Genomic DNA, 20,733 nt, shown 5'->3' with positions numbered 1-20,733 from the left:
GATGTAGCTGGATCTTCCTCAAAGGTTGGGAGAACCCATTCCTGATTAAAGTGGTAGGTAGTTGGCACTTTAGGTATGAATTGATGGATTGGTCGTAGGACGACCCTATCTGGGAAGAACATAATATATGGATCTTGAGCACCCAAGGCTTGAATTTCAGAAACCCTATGGCCTGAAGTGACAGCTACGAGGAAAACTGCTTTAAGAGTAACATCCTACAGAGAACAGTCCTCAGTAGGAGCAAATGGCGGTGCTGCTAGAGTATCCAGCACCGAGGGTAAATCCCACTTCGGGTACAATGTTTTCCTAGGTGGTCTTAACCTTAGTACTGCCTTCATAAACCGCTCTATCAAAGGATGTAAGGCCCATCTGATGTCTGTCAGAGCTGATAAGGCTGAAACTTGCACTTTAAGGGTATTGAGCCCCAAACCTACATCCAGACCTTTCTGTAGAAACAATAGAACGTCCTGCACAGCTGGCTTCAATGGATTAAACTTGTTGGATTCGGCAACTTCTGAAAACTTCTGCCATACTCTGTAGTAGGAGCTATTAGTGGACGATTTTCTGGCTTGGAGCAACGTCTGGGTTACCTCATGAGAGCAACCTAACTCCTCCAACCTCTTCCTTTCAACTTCCAGGCCCTCAGATCCAGGATTTCTGAAGGTGGGTGGATGTAGTCCCCCTGCGACAGGAGACCGGGAATCTTCAGAAGGACTAGAGGGTTGCAAACAGACAGCTGGGTCAACAGCGTGAACCAAGGCCTTTTCGGCCAATAGGGAATCACCGCCAGGATGGTCACCTCCTCCCCTGTTAGGCGTTGAAGGAATCTGAGAATCAGAGGGGTAGGAGGGAACGCATACCCGACTCGGAAGGACCACGGTTGAACTAAGGCATCTACTCCTGCTGAAGCATCGGTTGTAAGCGTGATCCATGAGATGGGGCCAAGATGGCAATGATTTTGAAGGTTGGGCAGCTTCGTCCACCACCATAGGCTGGACTTCATTGATACCGTGATCAACACCTCCTGGGAAAGGGACCTCCTCCTCCACTGGGATAGAAACCCCTGTTGAAAAGCACGGAGATGCCAGCGGGCCCACTTTACCATCGGGATACATGAGGAAAAGGTTCCGAGGAGACTCAGACACTCCAATGCCGACTTGGCTTTGCTCGCCAGTGCCTTCTTCACCTTCCCTGTGATTATAGGAATCTTCTAGGGTGGCAGTGACACTGCTCTCCTCCGTGTGTCGAACAGTGCCCCTAAGTATATCATCTTTTGGGCTGGAGTAAGCTGGCTCTTCCGAGTGATTGATTAGCCATCCGTACCTCATCAGTGTGTCCAAGACTTGTTGAACATGGATCTTTAGGAGCTCTTTGTCCTGCGACAGGATGAGAATGTCATCTAGATAATGTAAGACACGGACCCCCTTCTCCCGGAGGGGTGCCAGCATTGCCACCAACACTTTGGTGAAGGTTCTGGGGGCTGTGGATATGCCGAAAGGCAAACACTGGAACTGTGGGTGAAGTTCCCCTATCTTGAACCTTAGGAATGACTGGAAGTCGTGAAGTATTGGTATATGTAGATACGCATCCTGAAGGTCTATAGAGACCATCCAGTTGCCTGGTTGCACAGTTAGGATGACCGTGTTCAGGGATTCCATCTTGAACCGCTCGAGGCGGATAAACTTGTTCAACCGCTTCAGATCTAGAACTGGCCTCCATCCTCCCGCCTTTTTGCGTACCAAGAAGACTGGGGAATAAAAGCCTAAGAATCTTTCCGAATTCGGCACTGGTACCACTGCCTGCTGATGAATTAGCGTCTTGACATATTGTAGCAGAACCTTGCACTTCTCTTCGGAGTTTGGAATCCTGGTGGGTAGAAAAGAAGAACGGGGCGGTTGGCGCTTGAACCCCCAAAAATGCCCCTGAAGGATCGTGGAGGTGACCCAACGATCCGAGCAAGTTTCCACCCAAACCTGAGAGAATGCCCTGAGACGGGCACCCACCGGGCCGGTTTGGGTGGGCAAGAAGTCAAAAAGACTTCTGGCCTTCCTGTGTCGAGGTAGCAGCCTTCTGTTTCCCCATCTTCAGGAAGGTAGCCTGGGAGCCCTTCCAACCTCTTCTGTATTCTTTCCCTGGACGGTATGTTCTGGCTTCTCTGGCTTTTTGCTGGAAAACCGCCCACGCTGCAAATTTCTTCCTTTTATTCCTGTCCTGAGGAATCAGACCGCTCTTGCCCCCTGTGACTCTGGTAATGGCTGTATCCAGCTTTTCGCTAAATAGGGCTTTCCCATCGTAGGGTATGCGGCACCACGTCTACTTGGAGGAGGGATCAGCGGCCCATGGTTTTAGCCAAAGTGCTCTTCTTGCCGTGACTGAATATAGCATGGCTCTGGCGGAACATTTCAGAGTGTCAATGGCCGCTTCTGCCACAAAATCTGATGCCAATTTTAACTCATCCAGAGCCTTCACAATCTGGTCTGCGTCTAAGCCTTGCTTGAGGGTCGATTCTATATTGTCAGTCCAAGCACGCGCTGCTCTGGATACTGAGGTTAAAGCCACTGCCGGCCTGCAAGCCCCCCCGGCCGCCTGATACGCCTTCTTTAGATCAGCATCGATTCTTCGATCTAAGACATCTCTAAAGGAGACTGCATCTTCTAAGGGTAAAGTTGTGTTCCTGGCCAATCTCATGACTGATGCGTCCACTGACGGCATGCCATCAAATAGTTGGGCATCAGAATCCGCCAGAGGGTATAATTTACTAAAGCGGTTAAAGGTGATCGGTCTCCTATCCACCTTCCGCCATTCATCTGTCACCAGATCCCTTATCTCCTCCATAAGTGGGAAGGTAGGAGGTTTTTTCTTGAGGTGGGGAAAGTATTTCCTGGACTTGGCAGGGGGCTCAGGTGACTCTTCCCATTCAATTGCGTTCTTGACCGCTACCACGAAGGGGCTGATCAACCCAAAATCAAAGGTAGACACATTCTCCTCCGCTGTGTCCCCTTCGTCTTCTGAGCTGGAGCCGGAACCTGCCAACTGGACTGGAGTCTCAAGGGATCCCCCACTTGTGGTCGGGGCCATCAACTCCTGGGACAAGTTCAGTTCTGGAATTGAGTCCTTAATCAGCTTCTTCATTGTATCAATGGACTCTTGCTTTTCTTTTTCCCGATCCCCCGTGGCTTCAAAAAAGCATGTTTCGCAGACCAGTTTTCCCGGCAGAGCTTGTCCGCCACAGACCCAGCATGCTTTGTCCCCAGGCCAGATGGAACTGCGTTGTCTGTCAGATCGATGGGGTGATCTGCGAGACTTGTGTGATGTGCGAGGGGTAGACGAGTGATATTGGTCATGTCTTGATCGGCTGTGGCCTCTGGACCTCCTCGCCGGTGAGTCCCTGCGGGATGATCGGCGTTGCGGGCTGCAATGAAACATAGGAAATTTTGATGTTTCATACGCCCGATGCTCTTTTTTAAATTTTTTTAAACTTACCTGAATGGTGCAGCCCTTACCTAGCGGAATGTTGAGGATCTTTTTGTGCCACTGGACTACGGGAGATGGGATAAGAGAGACATAAAGGGTAAGAAGAAAATAAAAAGTAAATGGAAAGGTCCCAACCTAATAGTCCCCTTTTTTATTATAAATAAATATATATTTCCAAGAAGAGGAGAGAAAAAGAAAAAGAAGCTGCAATACCTCTGGCTTCCATCGGGAGGCAGCAGCACAGGCAGACTTGAAAGCTTCTCCTCAGCAGCAAGGGAGATGTTATGCTTCTGACATCCGCCCTCAGAATGAGAGAGGCTGGCCATATAAATACATGTAGTCCAGTGGGAGTACCAAGATGGCCGCCGATGGCTTCATCTGCCTACTGGGCATGTGCAGGTGATGTCATAGGGCGGCGCCATCCACCCGCCCCCAGAACAGTAAAACAGAGGTTAGGTGGCAGGCGCAAAGCGCCCCAGGGGCTCCAGAGGGGCTTACTAGCAATCCTGCACCCCAGCACCCACATGAGGACAGACTGTAAGTAGGACAGGTTAAATTTAATGCAGGAAGCATCAATGTTACCGGGGCAGCCCCCAAACCAGAGGGGGGGGAGGGGTTCCCGGGAGGAGCATGGCTGAACTAGACTCCTTACCTGGAAAAAGATCCACAGAAAAACAGGCTCCCAGTCTTGTTGGCGCCTTTAGCAGCCTAAGACCTGGGACTCCATCCTACAGGGGAGCATGACCCTGTAATGGTAACACCATGTGACGGTGCAGTAAGGGCTGATCGTGATCCTGCAGGCTTGAGGACAGAAAAAAGAATGGCGTAGGGGGGGGCAGTTCTTACTTTTATAGAGTTAAGGAGGTCCTGTGGGTTGGTTGAGGGCGGAGCAACCACCATATGTATGCAGCCATGGAGGCACCAGGAAAAGAAAATTCCACTCAAGCTGTCAGGTGCAGGTAATCCCACCACCGTATTAGGGACTGGCCCCTTACCAGAAGGTAGAAGATTCAAGGGCGTATGTATCAACTCCAGACGTGAAGTAAGTGCTCAGGGGAGGAAGTGAATCACTCAAATGGGAGGTTAAGCCTCTTACCGGACAATGGGTATTGTAGAGCTTGTATATACACTCCTAAATGGTGCCTGTCCTCACTCCTGGGCATCCTCACTCTGGGCAGTATCTCTCTGATGCCAATGGTAATGTCCCCGCAAGTATCTCACAAAAACAAAAGCCAAACCATAGTGCAGTACCTTTTACATTTATTCCAGAAAAATACAAGGTGCACTTACATGAAAAGTCTTGTTTCAGATGGCTCGGAACCTGTACCGATGGGAGAGTAACCGTGGCCGCCTGCAGCGCGGTCCGCGGCAATGGGCGATGACGATGCGGCGCTCCTCTCTGACGCGTTTCCTTCTAAAGCGGACGTCAACGGAGACAGGAGATGGCACGCATCGTCATCTACCGCCCTTAAATCTGAGGATGCAGAGCAAGCTTCCGGTGTCCGCAATGTATGTCCCTCTGTATGTTACAAAACCGGAAGTCACTAATCGCCCGGACTTTCTCCAAGAGAATCTGTAATTGGGTACTTCTAACCTGCGGAATGGCAGAAACTTGTCACCCTCCATATATACCAATCCCGATTAAGGAATTGAAATTATATCTAAGGTGCGTCTGCCGGAAGCTGGGACTGCTTGAATTTAAATACTAGGGTAAAAGGAAAACGGTATCCTATAATAAATGTACAGGTACCTCACACATCCTATTACATTACCAAAATTTAAAATCAATCTTTTAATACGCAAACTTCAATAAAAATTGATGTAATGGTTAAAATACCTTTACTATGGTAAATGGGATAAAATGATAAAAAAGATAAAAAGATAAAATGTTGAATTATCAGTTATAGATGCAAAACTGGGACACATAGGTCTGAAAAATGTAAGGGAAATAAGCTTGGGATGCGAAGAATGAGACTGGGAGGGAAAGTAGGGCATATCTGTATGTCTCAGCTTCATTCAACTGTTGTTTATGAATGAATTAATATCCCATTCAACATTATGTGCAGAAGGGCGGGAGCTTCCTAATTTATAAATCCAAAAGGTCTCTCTCCTAGATATAGTCCTCTTGAGGTTGCTACCACGCCAATGGGGAGTGTACTTCTCTATTACAATCACCTCTACATCCGTATGATTTTTATGGTGATGTGTTAGGAAGTGCTGAGACAAACTGTGGCCTGGGTACAGGTAGGCTTCGATGATCGCTTCCTAGAATTTTCGGTAGGATCCAGTTCGTCCTGACGCCCTGTATAGGACAAAGGCTTTCAGCATAGCCAATTGAAATAAATAAACAGACACTTTTTTGTACCAGCGTCGGGCATATAAATACAGCGCCAAAAGCTGGTCGTTAAGGTCCACCCCTCCCATATTAAGTTTGTAGTCGTGGACACAGAGGGGTTTCTCCATAATCCATGAATGGAGGACAGAACATAAACATCCCGTGTATCCCTCCACTTCACTGCAAGCAATTTGTCAGTTTTCAAGCAGGCTCTCTCCCCCGACTAAGACAAGAATTTACAAGCCGTTGGGGGAAGCCCTGGCGATTAGGTCGCACGGTGCCACATGCGCCAAATTGTAATTCAAGAAGGTGACTAAATAGTGGCACGCTTGTGTAAAAATTGTCCACGTACAAATTGTACCCCTTTCCGGATAAGGGTGACACCAAGTCCCAAACTATCTTGCCGCTGCTCCCTATGTAGTCTGGGCAGTTGGGGGGCTCCACACAGCTATCTTTTCCCTCATAGACCCGGAAACTAACTGTATAGCCTGTGGCCCTGTCACAGAGCTTGCACAGCTTGACCCCGTACTTGGCACGCTTGCTGGGGAGGTACTGTTTCATAGCAAGGCGGACAGTAAATTTAATCAGGGACTCGTCAACGCAGACAACTTGTTCGGGGTGAACAAAGCTGCAAACTGCTGATTGAAGTGGTCTATGAGGGGCCGAATTTTGTGGAGCCGATCATATTCAGGGTCTCCCCGAGGACGACAGATTTCATTGTCGCTGAAATGCATAAATCGCAGCCTTTGCTCGTATCTTGCCCTGGACATGGAGGCAGAGTACACGCGCATATGGTGAAGTGGGCTAGTGGACCAATATAGCATTTCACTCTTTTTGGTTATGCCCATGTTGAGGGAAAGGCCCAGAAAGATTTTTTTTAAATCGGGAACCGTTATAGGCTTCCAAGCGAATTGTCTGGCAAGGGGCAAATTTGGGTTGGTGGCAATGAATTGTTGTGCGTATAAATTTGATTGATCGACAATAGATCCGAAAAGATCTTCCGTGAAGAACAGCTCAAAAAAGTTCAGGGGCATAAAACCAGCTGTCTCCACGTGGATTCCAGGTTGGGCAGTGAATGGTGGAAGTACTGGCGCTGTAGTATCAGTGGGTTGCCAATTGGGAAAGGCCAGCGCATCAGGGAGGGCACTATGGGCTATATGGGCCTGTCTTCGAACACGCGGTGGCTCCGGGCCACTACTCGTGCTAGCCACCGCACCAGCTTCAACTGCACTCATGGGACTCACCAAGTGTTACTGCAGTGCTGGTTGTACTAGGTCCAGGGTGTACTAGGCCGCTAGCGCTTGCCAGGCCACCAGAAGGATGAGCGGCACTAGTACCCTCACTCTGCTCCATACGAGCACCCTGCGATTCCTGCATCTCAACAACTCCAGAATGGGGTCGGGTACACCTGGGTCTAACAGGGACCCATCTGTCCTCAGGTTCGTATACTGACCCTGATTCTGCCAGTGAGGCTTCCACCCTGCTGTCATCAGGTTCGTATACTGACCCCGATTCTGCCAGTGAGGCTTCCCCATCGCTCTCATCTGACATGGTCAGTATACTGTAAGCCTCTGCACTACTGTACCAACGTTTGTAAATTTAGTTACAAAAATGTCCCGGTACAGTAGTGTGACTCACAGGTAATAAAAGCACCTGGTTGTCAAGGACTATTTCAACTGCTACCAAAAAAAACTGCTAATGCTAGCAGGGATCAGGCCTGACTCTGCTAACACAGCGTTTTGTGTGTAGTGTTTTTTGTAAGTGACAGTAATCTATTGATTACTACATTTGCGTGGGTGGGGTGGGGTGGGGTGGGCTGGGCGGAGGGGTTAAAACGCAGGTGCTGGAAGGAATCAGTGCTGATCGTGCAAACACGTTTTGGGAAACCTAAACTATGGGGACGCTATCAGATCAGATATTGATCTGTTCAAACACTATACTAGTAATGGAAGTGTGTGTGTGTGTGTGTGTGTGTGTGTGTGTGTGTGTGTGTGTGTGTGTGTGTGGTAATCAAGGGGTTATTTGTAACTATGCGCCAGTTTTAGACTGCGCTATTTTAGACTGACGTAACACTAGCTAATGTCACCTGTGTCACTAATAATAGTGATCAGAAAAAAAAAAAAAAACTGTACACTAAAAAAGTGACACTGTGACAGGGCAATGAAGGTGTTAGCTGGGGGTTATAAGGGGGGGGGGATCAGGGGTTTAAATCTTTATAGGGGGGGGGGGTGGCAGGGACCCTAAACCTCCTTGGGACAGAAACTAACTCGCTAGCGCTAACTCAAGTCCCAATCACAATAATAGAAAATACAGTAAAACACTATATTACTTGTTTATTAGTGTGCAATGTGACAGGGGGGGAAGGGGTTAAGTGGTGGGGATCAGGAGGGATCAGGGGGTTAAAAATGTATTGGGGGAGGTGGTGGGTATCCTGAGGATAAAAGGAACGACCGCAAGCGCTAAACCTGTTCACAAGTCACACTTATACGGGTATATAGAAAAATGCTATATACTGTATACAGTGTGTGTTGTGACAGGGGGTGTAGGGGTGATGGGGGGGGGGGGGTCAGGGGGGTTAAACCTTTATTGGGGGTGGGGTGTGGCGGGGAGCCTAAACCTCCTTGGGACAGAAACAAACTCGCTAGCGCTAACTCAAGTCACAATCACACTAATAGAAAATACAGTAAAACACTATATTACTTGTTTATTAGTGTGCAAAGTGACAGGGGGGAAAGGGGTTAAGTGGGGGTGATCAGGGGGTTAAATGTTTTTTTGGGGGGGTGGCAGGTATCCTTAGTGTAAAAGGAACGGCCGGAAACGCTACACCTGGTCACAAATCACACTTATGCAGGCATATAGGAAAATGCTATATACAGTATACAGTTTGTGTTGTGACAAGGGGCGTAGGAGGTTAACTGGGGGGGGGGGGGGGCGATCGGGGGTGAAATGTGCCTATCTAAGTGTGTGTGGTTGTGCTTGGTGCAGTACTCACAGTTAGATGTGCTCTCTCCTCTCGATGAATCCAAAAAGGATCATGGGAGGGGAGAGCACGTCTTTTCTGAGCCTGTGTTTACATTACACAGGCTCAGCATAGAATCTGATTGGGCAGAACCAATCTACAGGTCCAGACCAAAAATCATTGGTCTGGACCTGATTACTGATCGGTTCTGCACCCAATCAAGCCATCAGCGACGGCGGGAGCGCGCCCCAGAGCAGCGGGAATGAGCGAAGTAGCCCTACGTTGGTTTGCCTGTAGGGGGCTGACTGCCGCAGTAAATAGTCGTGCGCGGTTGTCAAGGACTATTTCAACTGCTACCAAAAAAAACTGCTAATGCTAGCAGGGATCAGGCCTGACTCTGCTAACACAGCGTTTTGTGTGTAGTGTTTTTTGTAAGTGACAGTAATCTATTGATTACTACATTTGCGTGGGTGGGGTGGGGTGGGGTGGGCTGGGCGGAGGGGTTAAAACGCAGGTGCTGGAAGGAATCAGTGCTGATCGTGCAAACACGTTTTGGGAAACCTAAACTATGGGGACGCTATCAGATCAGATATTGATCTGTTCAAACACTATACTAGTAATGGAAGTGTGTGTGTGTGTGTGTGTGTGTGTGTGTGTGTGTGTGGTAATCAAGGGGTTATTTGTAACTATGCGCCAGTTTTAGACTGCGCTATTTTAGACTGACGTAACACTAGCTAATGTCACCTGTGTCACTAATAATAGTGATCAGAAAAAAAAAAAAAAAACTGTACACTAAAAAAGTGACACTGTGACAGGGCAATGAAGGTGTTAGCTGGGGGTTATAAGGGGGGGGGGGATCAGGGGTTTAAATCTTTATAGGGGGGGGGGTGGCAGGGACCCTAAACCTCCTTGGGACAGAAACTAACTCGCTAGCGCTAACTCAAGTCCCAATCACAATAATAGAAAATACAGTAAAACACTATATTACTTGTTTATTAGTGTGCAATGTGACAGGGGGGGAAGGGGTTAAGTGGTGGGGATCAGGAGGGATCAGGGGGTTAAAAATGTATTGGGGGAGGTGGTGGGTATCCTGAGGATAAAAGGAACGACCGCAAGCGCTAAACCTGTTCACAAGTCACACTTATACGGGTATATAGAAAAATGCTATATACTGTATACAGTGTGTGTTGTGACAGGGGGTGTAGGGGTGATGGGGGGGGGGGGGGTCAGGGGGGTTAAACCTTTATTGGGGGTGGGGTGTGGCGGGGAGCCTAAACCTCCTTGGGACAGAAACAAACTCGCTAGCGCTAACTCAAGTCACAATCACACTAATAGAAAATACAGTAAAACACTATATTACTTGTTTATTAGTGTGCAAAGTGACAGGGGGGAAAGGGGTTAAGTGGGGGTGATCAGGGGGTTAAATGTTTTTTTGGGGGGGTGGCAGGTATCCTTAGTGTAAAAGGAACGGCCGGAAACGCTACACCTGGTCACAAATCACACTTATGCAGGCATATAGGAAAATGCTATATACAGTATACAGTTTGTGTTGTGACAAGGGGCGTAGGAGGTTAACTGGGGGGGGGGGCGATCGGGGGTGAAATGTGCCTATCTAAGTGTGTGTGGTTGTGCTTGGTGCAGTACTCACAGTTAGATGTGCTCTCTCCTCTCGATGAATCCAAAAAGGATCATGGGAGGGGAGAGCACGTCTTTTCTGAGCCTGTGTTTACATTACACAGGCTCAGCATAGAATCTGATTGGGCAGAACCAATCTACAGGTCCAGACCAAAAATCATTGGTCTGGACCTGATTACTGATCGGTTCTGCACCCAATCAAGCCATCAGCGACGGCGGGAGCGCGCCCCAGAGCAGCGGGAATGAGCGAAGTAGCCCTACGTTGGTTTGCCTGTAGGGGGCTGACTGCCGCAGTAAATAGTCGTGCGCGGTTGGCAAGTGATTAATGCTGCATATCAGTACCCATCAGTGAAGGCGAAAACTTAACCGTTTGCAAAATTTTACAACAAACTATTAAAAAAAAGTTTTTTTTTTTTTTACATTTCTTTTTTCGTTTTTGTAGCAAAAAATAAAAAACCCAGCAGCGATTAAATAGCACCAAAAGAAAGCTCTATCTGTGTGAAAAAAAAATAATAAAAATGTAATTTGGGTACAGGGTTGCATAACCGCGCAATTGTCATTCAAAGTGTGACAGCGCTGAAAATTGGCCTGAGTAGAAAGGGGGTAAAAGTGCCCAGTATTGAAGCAGTTAAAGTGCTGCAAATCCTGGAGTTCTGCAGCAGGATCCATAACAACATGTATCAAACAGGAGTTCATAGCAACAAGATTTTGCTTCACCTGGTCAAATCTTTGAGGGATTGTTGATTGCATGCATCACTGAATGACATCACAAGTAGTGAAATCGGCCCCGATCCGGGCAAAATAGCTGGATCGGAGATGGGTAAAATTTAGCCGTCCCACGGGCCGATCCGGGGCGACGCAGCACCTACGTCATTAACCACTTAAGCCCTGGAAGATTTTACCCCCTTCCTGACCAGGGGGTATTTTGCAATTCGGCACTGCGTGACTTTAACGGACCATTGGGCGGTCGTGCGACGCTGTACCTAAACGAATTTGGCGTCCTTTTTTTCCCACAAACAGAGCTTTCTTTTGGTGGTATTTGATCACCTGAGTGGAAAAAAAAAAAAAAAAAAAAAAAAAAAAAAAAAATCGCAAAAAGCGTATTTTGATTGGTTTGCGCAAAAGTTATCGCGTTTACTAACAAAGGGAAAGATTTTTGTCATTTTTGTTGTATTTTTTTTTTTAACGCGTAATGGCGGCGATCTGCAATTTTTTTTGCGGTACTGCGACATTGCGGCGGACAGATCGGACCCTTGACTGACATTTTTAACACTTTTGGGGTTACCAGTGACATTTCTACAGTAATCAGTGCTATACATATGCACTGGCAGTGAAGGGGTTAACTTTATTTGAGAGGGAGGGGCTGTGTGTGTCCCTAGGGGCGTGATTCTAACTGTGATTGGCTGTGGCATGAGCTGTAGGAACAATGATCAACGGTCCTACATAGTAGAAACGTATGATCATTGTTTCTACACCGGGGACAATGACAGGGGGCTTGTTTACACTAGCCGCCTGCCTTTCTCCCTCTCCCCCGACGATCGCCGATTGACCGGCGGACATCGGTCACAAGCGCGGGGGGGGGGGGGGGGGTCCGTGACCGCGCGGGAGCGGACCCCCTACGTCGCTCTGCCTGTGAGGGGCTGACTGCCGCAGTAAATATACTGTGAGCAGTCGGCAAGCGGTTAATCAGCCTCACGTGTGTGCGTCGGGTATGAAGCGCGCCAAAGAGCCGGCAGTGTGGAGATATCACACGCTCGCCACACCAACGAGTTCCACAGCTGTTTGCAATGTCTGCAAAGCGAATGTTTCGAGGGGAGGTGGTATAACAGCAAAGTTCAATACTACAAATTTAATCAGGCACATCCAGAAACACCACGCTAAGGAGCACACTGAATTCCTGCAGCTCAACAAAACCAAAAGCAGCAGACAATACAGCCCAGCAGCAACAAACTTTGCAGGATGCATTTCAACGATGCGAAAAGTTTCAGATGGAAAGTATTAAATCATCAGAAATAACACAAAGTTTTGGAATTCATTGTTTTAGATGGTCAACCAATGTCAGTTGTTGAAAATGAGGGCTTCTGTAGCCTACTGGAACACTTGGAGCCGAGGTACTCTCTTCCATCACGCAAGTATTTTTCTGAGACCACAGTGCCAGAACTGTTCAAAAAAGTTTGCCAACACGTCTCAAAAGAGATTAAAGATATAAAGGCTATGAGCTTTACTGCAGATATATGGAGCTCTGATGTGTGTCCAAAGTCGCTTTTAAGTTTAACAGTCCACTGGTTGGACACAAACTGTACACCGCACAGTGCAATGCTTCAAGCTAAAAATTTTCATGGTTCACACACCAGCGATACCATTTCAGCTACAATTAAGGCTATACTTGACCAGTGGCACATTCCTTTGAATAAAGTGCATGTCATACTCCGAGACAATGCAAGCAACATGAAAAAGGCCATAGACAAAATGGGGGTACGGAGCTTAGGCTGCTTTGCTCACAGCTTGCAGCTTGTAGTCAATGAGGGGCTACTGACACAACGGAGTGTGAGCGATGCCATTGCAATCGGTAGACAAATTGTGGGGCATTTTAAACATTCTCAACTTGTGTATTCAAGGCTGCAAGATATCCAGCTCCAGATGCAACCCAAACGCCTGCAACAAGACGTCAAAACAAGGTGGAATTCTACGTACTTGATGATACAGAGTCTTCTAGAACAGAAGCGAGTCCTCTGTGCTTACATTGCTGACCATGATAACCTGTCCAGTACACTGACCACTTAACCAGTGGGCTTTGCTAGAAAAAAACGAGCATTGTTTTAGCACCATTTGAAGAGCTAACAAGGAAAGTAAGCTCATCAACTGCCTCCACCGCTGACATCATTCCAGCTGTCACCGTCCTCAAACGCATCCTTGCTAAAGAAAGCAATGCGGATACTGGCATCAAAACAATGAAAACAACCCTGCTTCAAGCTGTCAACAAATGCTTCGACACTGTGGAAGATGAACCCCTATATGCACTTGCCACCCTGCTGGACCCGAGATATAAAGACAGGTACGTTTTTCAGCCTCAGGTTAGTGTCATGAAGTGTTTCATAATTAGCCTAACCTACGTTTTTATTTCTGTTTCAGATACTTTACAGGTGCACAATCTGCAAAGTGTGCAAGAGATGCACTGACAGCGGAACTAGAGGAAGACTTGAGGAACAGCAGAGCTGGAGCATCACAGGCCACAGAACCACAAGACAAGGTCCCTCGGTGGAAGCAGCAGCAGCAGAACCGAGCAGCTTTATGCAAGAGTTTGACCACATTGTGGAGGAGTTTGAACTAGATCCCTGTGCAGTAAGCAGCTCAAGCCCTGCAGTGCAACTGCATGGATATTTTGCAGAGAAAACCATTGCTGCCTCAGACGACCCATACCAGTTCTGGGTAGTCAACAAATACAGATTACCTTGTCTTGCTGCCACAAAATACCTCTGTGCCCCCTGCACTAGTGTAGAAAGTGAGAGAGTGTTCAGCACCGTTTCCAGCATTGTGGATGAGAAGCGCAGAGACACAGCTGTCATCCTCCTGCTCAGCGGGGGATCGGCAGCTCGATCCCCCGCTGAGAAAAACGGAATCCGTCCGACGGATGGATAGTGTGAAAGGGGCCTTACACAGCAGAGAGAGGAGAAGAAATGCTTGTCTAGTTTCTAAAAATCTTCTTGAGGAGCTGAGAGAGAATTAAGTGACCATTCAGGTCATGTTTGTGTCATTGTCATCATGTGTGACTGTGAATCAAGTCAACTTCTTGATCACACAAACAAAAGGCATTTTAATGTGAACAGGTAGTCCAGTGTCACACGCCGACACCACCATCAAATTACTGTGTGATGGCGGTGTGTGACACTGGACTACATGTTTGCAATATGCTATTTTGTATGTGTGATCAAGTTGTTGTTCGACCAACTTTTGGTCAGGACAGGATGAATCAGGCTGCTATGTTGTATTGCCCCCTGCAGTGCCTGCCCTGCCTGCCACCAATGCAGAAAGTGAGAGTGTGTTCTGTTCAGCACAGTTTGTGAGTGACTATGTTTGTGTTGTGGATGACAAGAGAAATAGCCTTACACAGAGAGAAGAGAAGAAATGCAATCTTCTTGAGAGAGGCTCAGGCTGCTACTATACTCGGTTGCATTTTTTAATTTAATTTCCTGTTTGCACTTTCCAGGATTTTGCACTTTAGTTTACAATGTTTACTGTTTGATTGCTATTGTATGTTCAAGCAATAAACTGTTTTTTTTCTTGGGACTACATTTTATTTTTTGTGTTTGATGATATTTTATATTTTTAATGCACATTAGTTATATGGTATCTGCCGATACCGATCCGAAGTATTATTTTGTTATGAGCTCACAAAGCAGTACTTCCGGATCGGACTCGGCAATTTCACAAAGCAAAAGATCAGGATCGGGACCAAAAAGTCGGATCGGTGCATCCCTAATCACAAGAGCAATTTTATCATAGCTTTGCATATACTTGCTTCATAGGATTTTTCTACCATCACAATAATAGTGAAACAACTACTGTTTTACTATATTCTTACTAGGTAAATGTCTAGATTTCTTACCTAGATTTTCTATGGACGCTCCTATTTCTATTACGACTGCGAGACCGGTGTCTTCTCCTTTCTTTGCGATGCCCACTGCTGGAACGATATCGGCCTTGTTCTCTGCTATGAGATCGAACCTTCTTTATTTGCTTCTTCTTGGACCTATGATCAGAACTGTCAGAGCTACTAGACCGACTTAGGCTCCGACTCTTACGTGGAGGTGGATAAGAGCCTGATGGCATGTCTAAGTTATACTCGGGATCTTCTTTGTACGTCTACAAATACCCAAAGAAAGATGAAAAAAATAAGTTTGGAGCACTGCTACTATACAGAGGAACCGATATTAATGCAAAAACATTGCCAGCTACCTAAATAGCGATATAAAACTTACAACTTCCTGCGAGGGCGCGTCTCTCTTACGTCAAACCTATGCGACGGTTATTAGACTTCACCTGTCATTAACCTCTGTAAGCGCGCCCACCCTGGTGACGGAATGACGTCATGCATTGCGCGGCTGCCAGCGCCTACACCGGATGGGGGCGGGTGGAGTGACAAGGCGAGAGTACAGCATGCATGTCAGTTCCACCCACACCACCAGCCCTGTAAACACAGATTGGCGCGCGCTTTATACGTCACACTCGATCAGCGCGTCTAGCGCATTTCCCTGTTGTAATTGGAAGGAATTTCTTGCCTATGTTATGCGTATGATGGCAGCTGAAGAAGAGATAGTTGTATTAGATACCAATGTAAAACATGCAGACGCTTCTGAAGCTGACCTAAGTGCCAAGCATGCGGGTGAGAAAGCCGAATGTGTTGCTGCCTTGGTACCGAAGCTGGTGAAGTTGCCGTTGTCGCGGGTGAAATCGTTAATGAAGTCTGACCCCGAGTTGTCGCTGGCTAGTCAGGAGTCGGTTTTCCTCATCAGTAAAGCTACGGTAAGCCTGGATTCAGTGTGAAAGCTACCGGTTGGTTTCAGGACGCATTTAACACGTTACAAGTTAAAAACCCGTGAGTTTGTAATTCAGAACTTGTGCTTTGATCTCTGTGGAAAGGGATCCCTATGAGAAAAGCTTATATATAAGGACTTTCATGGTCCCTTTTTTTTATAACTAATATTTACGCTAATGACACACTGGCGACGCTGTTGCTGACTGCCCCTGGCCCTCCAGCTGTTGAGGAACTACAATTCCCATGAGGCATTGTAAATATCTGACATTCACAGACATAACTAGGCATGATGGGAATTGTAGTTCCTGAACAGCTGGAGGGCCATAGTTTGGACATAGCATGGGATCGAGCGCTCCCGTTTGCGATTCTGAAAGTGTGTTGTCCCATTTAGAGCAGCCCATTCACTTCATTAGGCTGCTCTATGCGCGTTTGTCACACAAAAGAAGCTCCTTTTTGGGACGATAAGCTTAGTGCAATTTTTAAACTTGCATTTTGCACTGCCTTCTGGGTACAATTAGAAATAAATGCACCCCAAAGAATATTGCGCTTTTTTTTGCGATATGGAATCAAAGGCACAATTGTGGCGATTCCAAAACGCCTAATCTAAACAGGGCCTGATTTAAAACCGGCAGAGGCGGTTTGCACTTGTGGTCAGGTGGCAAAAAAAAAAAAAAACTGCTTTTTTAGGGATGCACCGAAATGAAAATTTTGGGCCAAAACCGAAAATGCGGGATGCCCTTGCCCGAAAACCGAAAATGAATTTTTTCCCCAAATAATTTTAAAATGGATAGAACAGGGGCATACGACAGAAACAGGCAGCGACGTACACCTGTCGCTGCCACCCTGTCACAGTATATGTACTGTGACGGGTTGGCAAGTGGTTCATTTAATTACCAATGGTATTTGTATTATGCAGCATGAGGGGGTTAATGTATTGCCACTGCTGGTCACTCCTCTATTAGTGACCGACCAGTGGCAGTTAATTAACCCCTTTGTGCTGCATTAGTGCAACCAGTATTAGTGTAACCAGTGTTAATTAACACTGATACTGGTTGCACTAATGCAGCACAAAGGGGTTAATTAACTGCCACTTGTCGGTCACTAATAGATGAGTGACCAACAGTGGCAATACATTAACCCCCTCATGCTGCATAATACTAATACCATTGGTAAGCTGCCTTAGCGTCCCCCTCGGCAGTACACCCTCCCCCCCTCTGCCTCAGCGTCCCTCCCCATCCCAACGATTCAATCTCCTTACTCTCACTCTGCTGAGTGCTCCTCCGGTGTCCTTCATTCAAAAGTCCTGCCTCTGGCCGGCCGCCCGCCTCCCGCCTCCCAGTGATGTCACTACTACTACTACGATGTACATGAATGAAGTGACACACTGGGCGCTCGAGCGGTCGCTAATACGGTAGCTGTAACTATGTGAGCTTCCCTTTGCTGTCAGAGGCATGATGAGCATGAATGAACTGACACTGGGAGGGCAGGGGGAGCGGCCGCTAATAGCTATAACTATGTGAGCCTTCACTTCCCTGTCAGAGGAGATACCCGCATGACAGGGAAGTGAAGGCTCACATAGTTATAGCTATTAGCGGCCAAAAGTTTTGGAGCTACTTTTGTATCTGGATTCAGGCAGATTGGTGCATATTTATTTTTTAAGCAGCTGAAAGCAGAAACGCAGATCAACAAATTAGAGCTGATGATCGTTTTCTCTATTGGCTAATACAAAAATGCCAAAGCTCCAAAACCCTTGGAAAACTCCAGAAAAAATGATGCTCGGGTGTGAATGCAGCCTTTAAATTGAATTCCAGCATACCCCTTACTAGCTTTTCCTGTGTCGGCCAGTTCTGCTTAATGGGAGAGCACCAACCACAAATATGCCATTGAAGCCTATGGGTGATATCACTGTTCCAGGCTTTACTAGCGGTTGTTGTGTGCTTCTCCTCCTACAGCCCCCCTAACACTCACCTGATCCCCTCTCAATTCAGCGATGTTCACAAGAGCTTCAGCTTTCCCGGGACTCCCTCTCCTCTCTCTTGCCATTGGCTCCCACTGCTGTCAATCCACAGCCCACAGCCAGTGAGCTAATGAGAGAGTAGGGGTGGGGGCCGAGCAAGGCGCTTGGGAGTGAGCACGCACCAGTGCCTCCAAAGAAAGCGGTTGGGCTGGATCTGGCCTGTTCGGGGGGGGTGGTCTTCCGCTGCTCTGTTGGGGGGGGGGTGGTCTCTCCCTGCTCTGTTGGGGGGGAGGTGGTCTCTCCCTGCTCTGTTGGGGGGGAGGTGGTCTCTCGCTGCTCTGTTGGGGGGGGGGAGGTGGTCTCTCGCTGCTCTGTTGGGGGGGGTGGTCTCTCGCTGCTCTGTTGGGGGGGGGTGGTCTCTCCCTGCTCTGGGGGGGGGGAGAGGTGGTCTCTCGCTGCTCTGTTGGGGGGGAGAAGGTGGTCTCTCGCTGCTCTGTTGGGGGGGAGAAGGTGGTCTCTCGCTGCTCTGTTGTGGGGGGGGGGAGAAGGTGGTCTCTCGCTGCTCTGTTGTGGGGGGGGAGAAGGTGGTCTCTCGCTGCTCTGTTGTGGGGGGGGGAGAAGGTGGTCTCTCGCTGCTCCATTGTGGGGGGGGGAGAAGGTGGTCTCTCGCTGCTCTGTTGGGGGGGGGGAGAAGGTGGTCTCTCGCTGCTCTGTTGGGGTGGGGAAGAGAAGGTGGTCTCTCGCTGCTCTGTTGTGGGGGGGGGGGAGAAGGTGGTCTCTCGCTGCTCCGTTGTGGGGGGGGAAGAGAAGGTGGTCTCTCGCTGCTCTGTTGGGGGGGGTGGGGAGAAGGTGGTCTCTCGCTGCTCTGTTGGGGGGGGGGAGAGAAGGTGGTCTCTCGCTGCTCTGTTGTGGGGGGGGGGGGGGGAGGTGGTCTCTCGCTGCTCTGTTGGGGGGGGGGAAGAGAAGGTGGTCTCTCGCTGCTCTGTTGGGGGGGGGGGGGGAAAGAAGGTGGTCTCTCGCTGCTCTGTTGGGGGGGAAGAGAAGGTGGTCTCTCGCTGCTCTGTTGGGGGGGGGGGGGGAGAGAAGGTGGTGTCTCGCTGCTCTGTTGGGGGGGGGGGGAGAAGGTGGTGTCTCGCTGCTCTGTTGGGGGGGGGGAGAAGGTGGTCTCGCTGCTCTGTTGGGGGGGGGGAGAAGGTGGTCTCTCGCTGCTCTGTTGGGGGGGGGGGGGGGGGAGGAGAAGGTGGTGTCTCGCTGCTCTGTTGGGGGGGGGGGAGAGAAGGTGGTCTCTCGCTGCTCTGTTGTGGGGGGGAGAGAAGGTGGTCTCTTGCTGCTCTGTTGGGGGGGGAGAAGGTGGTGTCTCGCTGCTCTGTTGGGGGGGGGGGAAGGTGGTCTCTCGCTGCTCTGTTGTGGGGGGGGGAGAAGGTGGTCTCTCGCTGCTCTGTTGGGGGGGGAGAGAGAAGGTGGTCTCTCGCTGCTCTGTTGGGGGGGGGGAGAAGGTGGTCTCTCGCTGCTCTGTTGGGGGGGGGGGAAGGTGGTCTCTCGCTGCTCTGTTGGGGGGGGGGGAAGAGAAGGTGGTCTCTCGCTGCTCTGTTGGGGGGGGGGGGGGAAAGAAGGTGGTCTCTCGCTGCTCTGTTGGGGGGGAAGAGAAGGTGGTCTCACGCTGCTCTGTTGGGGGGGGGGGGGGGGGAGAGAAGGTGGTCTCTCGCTGCTCTGTTGGGGGGGGGAGAAGGTGGTGTCTCGCTGCTCTGTTGGGGGGGGGGGGAGAAGGTGGTCTCTCGCTGCTCTGTTGGGGGGGGGGAGAAGGTGGTCTCTCGCTGCTCTGTTGGGGGGGGGGGGGAGGAGAAGGTGGTGTCTCGCTGCTCTGTTGGGGGGGGGGAGAGAAGGTGGTCTCTCGCTGCTCTGTTGTGGGGGGGGGAGAAGGTGGTCTCTTGCTGCTCTGTTGGGGGGGGGGGAGAAGGTGGTGTCTCGCTGCTCTGTTGGGGGGGGGGGGAAGGTGGTCTCTCGCTGCTCTGTTGTGGGGGGGGGAGAAGGTGGTCTCTCGCTGCTCTGTTGGGGGGGGAGAGAGAAGGTGGTCTCTCGCTGCTCTGTTGGGGGGGGGAGAAGGTGGTCTCTCGCTGCTCTGTTGGGGGGGGAGAGAAGGTGGTCTCTCGCTGCTCTGTTGGGGGGGGAGGTGGTCTCTCGCTGCTCTGTTGAGGGGGGGGGAGAAGGTGGTCTCTCGCTGCTCTGTTGAGGGGGGGGGAGAAGGTGGTCTCTCGCTGCTCTGTGGGGGGGGGGGGGAGAAGGTGGTCTCTCGCTGCTCTGTTGGGGGGGGGGGGGAGAAGGTGGTCTCTCGCTGCTCTGTTGGGGGGGGGGGGGGGAGAAGGTGGTCTCTCGCTGCTCTGTTGGGGGGGGGGGGAGGAGAAGGTGGTGTCTCGCTGCTCTGTTGGGGGGGGGGGGAGGAGAAGGTGGTGTCTCGCTGCTCTGTTGGGGGGGGGGGGAGGAGAAGGTGGTGTCTCGCTGCTCTGTTGGGGGGGGGGGAGAAGGTGGTCTCTCGCTGCTCTGTTGTGGGGGGGAGAGAAGGTGGTCTCTCGCTGCTCTGTTGGGGGGGGGGGAGAAGGTGGTGTCTCGCTGCTCTGTTGGGGGGGGGGGAGAAGGTGGTGTCTCGCTGCTCTGTTGGGGGGGGAGAAGGTGGTCTCTCGCTGCTCTGTTGTGGGGGGGGAGAAGGTGGTCTCTCGCTGCTGTGGGGGGGGGGAGGAGAAGGTCTCTCGTTGCTCTGTTGGGGGGGGGAGAGAGAAGGTGGTCTCTCGCTGCTCTGTTGGGGGGGGGGGGGAGAGAGAAGGTGGTCTCTCGCTGCTCTG

General features: G+C 49.7%; 2 protein-coding genes across 2 annotated transcripts in view; one reads left to right on the top strand and one right to left on the bottom strand.

Annotated features, from left to right (window-relative positions):
• The window catches only part of CACTIN (cactin, spliceosome C complex subunit), a 473,103-nt gene extending 457,718 nt beyond the window's left edge, over positions 1-15,385 (bottom strand). The window contains exon 1 of the mRNA XM_082243969.1: positions 15,010-15,385. Coding sequence (XP_082100095.1) covers positions 15,010-15,233 — 224 coding nt within the window. The 5' untranslated portion in view covers positions 15,234-15,385. The remainder of the gene's footprint in view (positions 1-15,009) is intronic.
• A 310-nt stretch (positions 15,386-15,695) lies between these two features.
• Positions 15,696-20,733, top strand: part of LOC309544955 (uncharacterized protein) — a gene marked incomplete at its 5' end in the record, with an annotated part of 957,880 nt that continues 952,842 nt past the window's right edge. Inside the window, one exon of the mRNA XM_082243970.1 lies at positions 15,696-15,926. Within this exon, the coding sequence (XP_082100096.1) occupies positions 15,696-15,926 (231 nt within the window). The remainder of the gene's footprint in view (positions 15,927-20,733) is intronic.

The sequence above is a fragment of the Pelophylax lessonae genome (genome assembly GCF_965119305.1).
Source record: "Pelophylax lessonae genome assembly, chromosome: 1".
NCBI lineage: Eukaryota > Metazoa > Chordata > Amphibia > Anura > Ranidae > Pelophylax > Pelophylax lessonae.
This window is presented reverse-complemented; position numbering and strand designations above follow the sequence as displayed.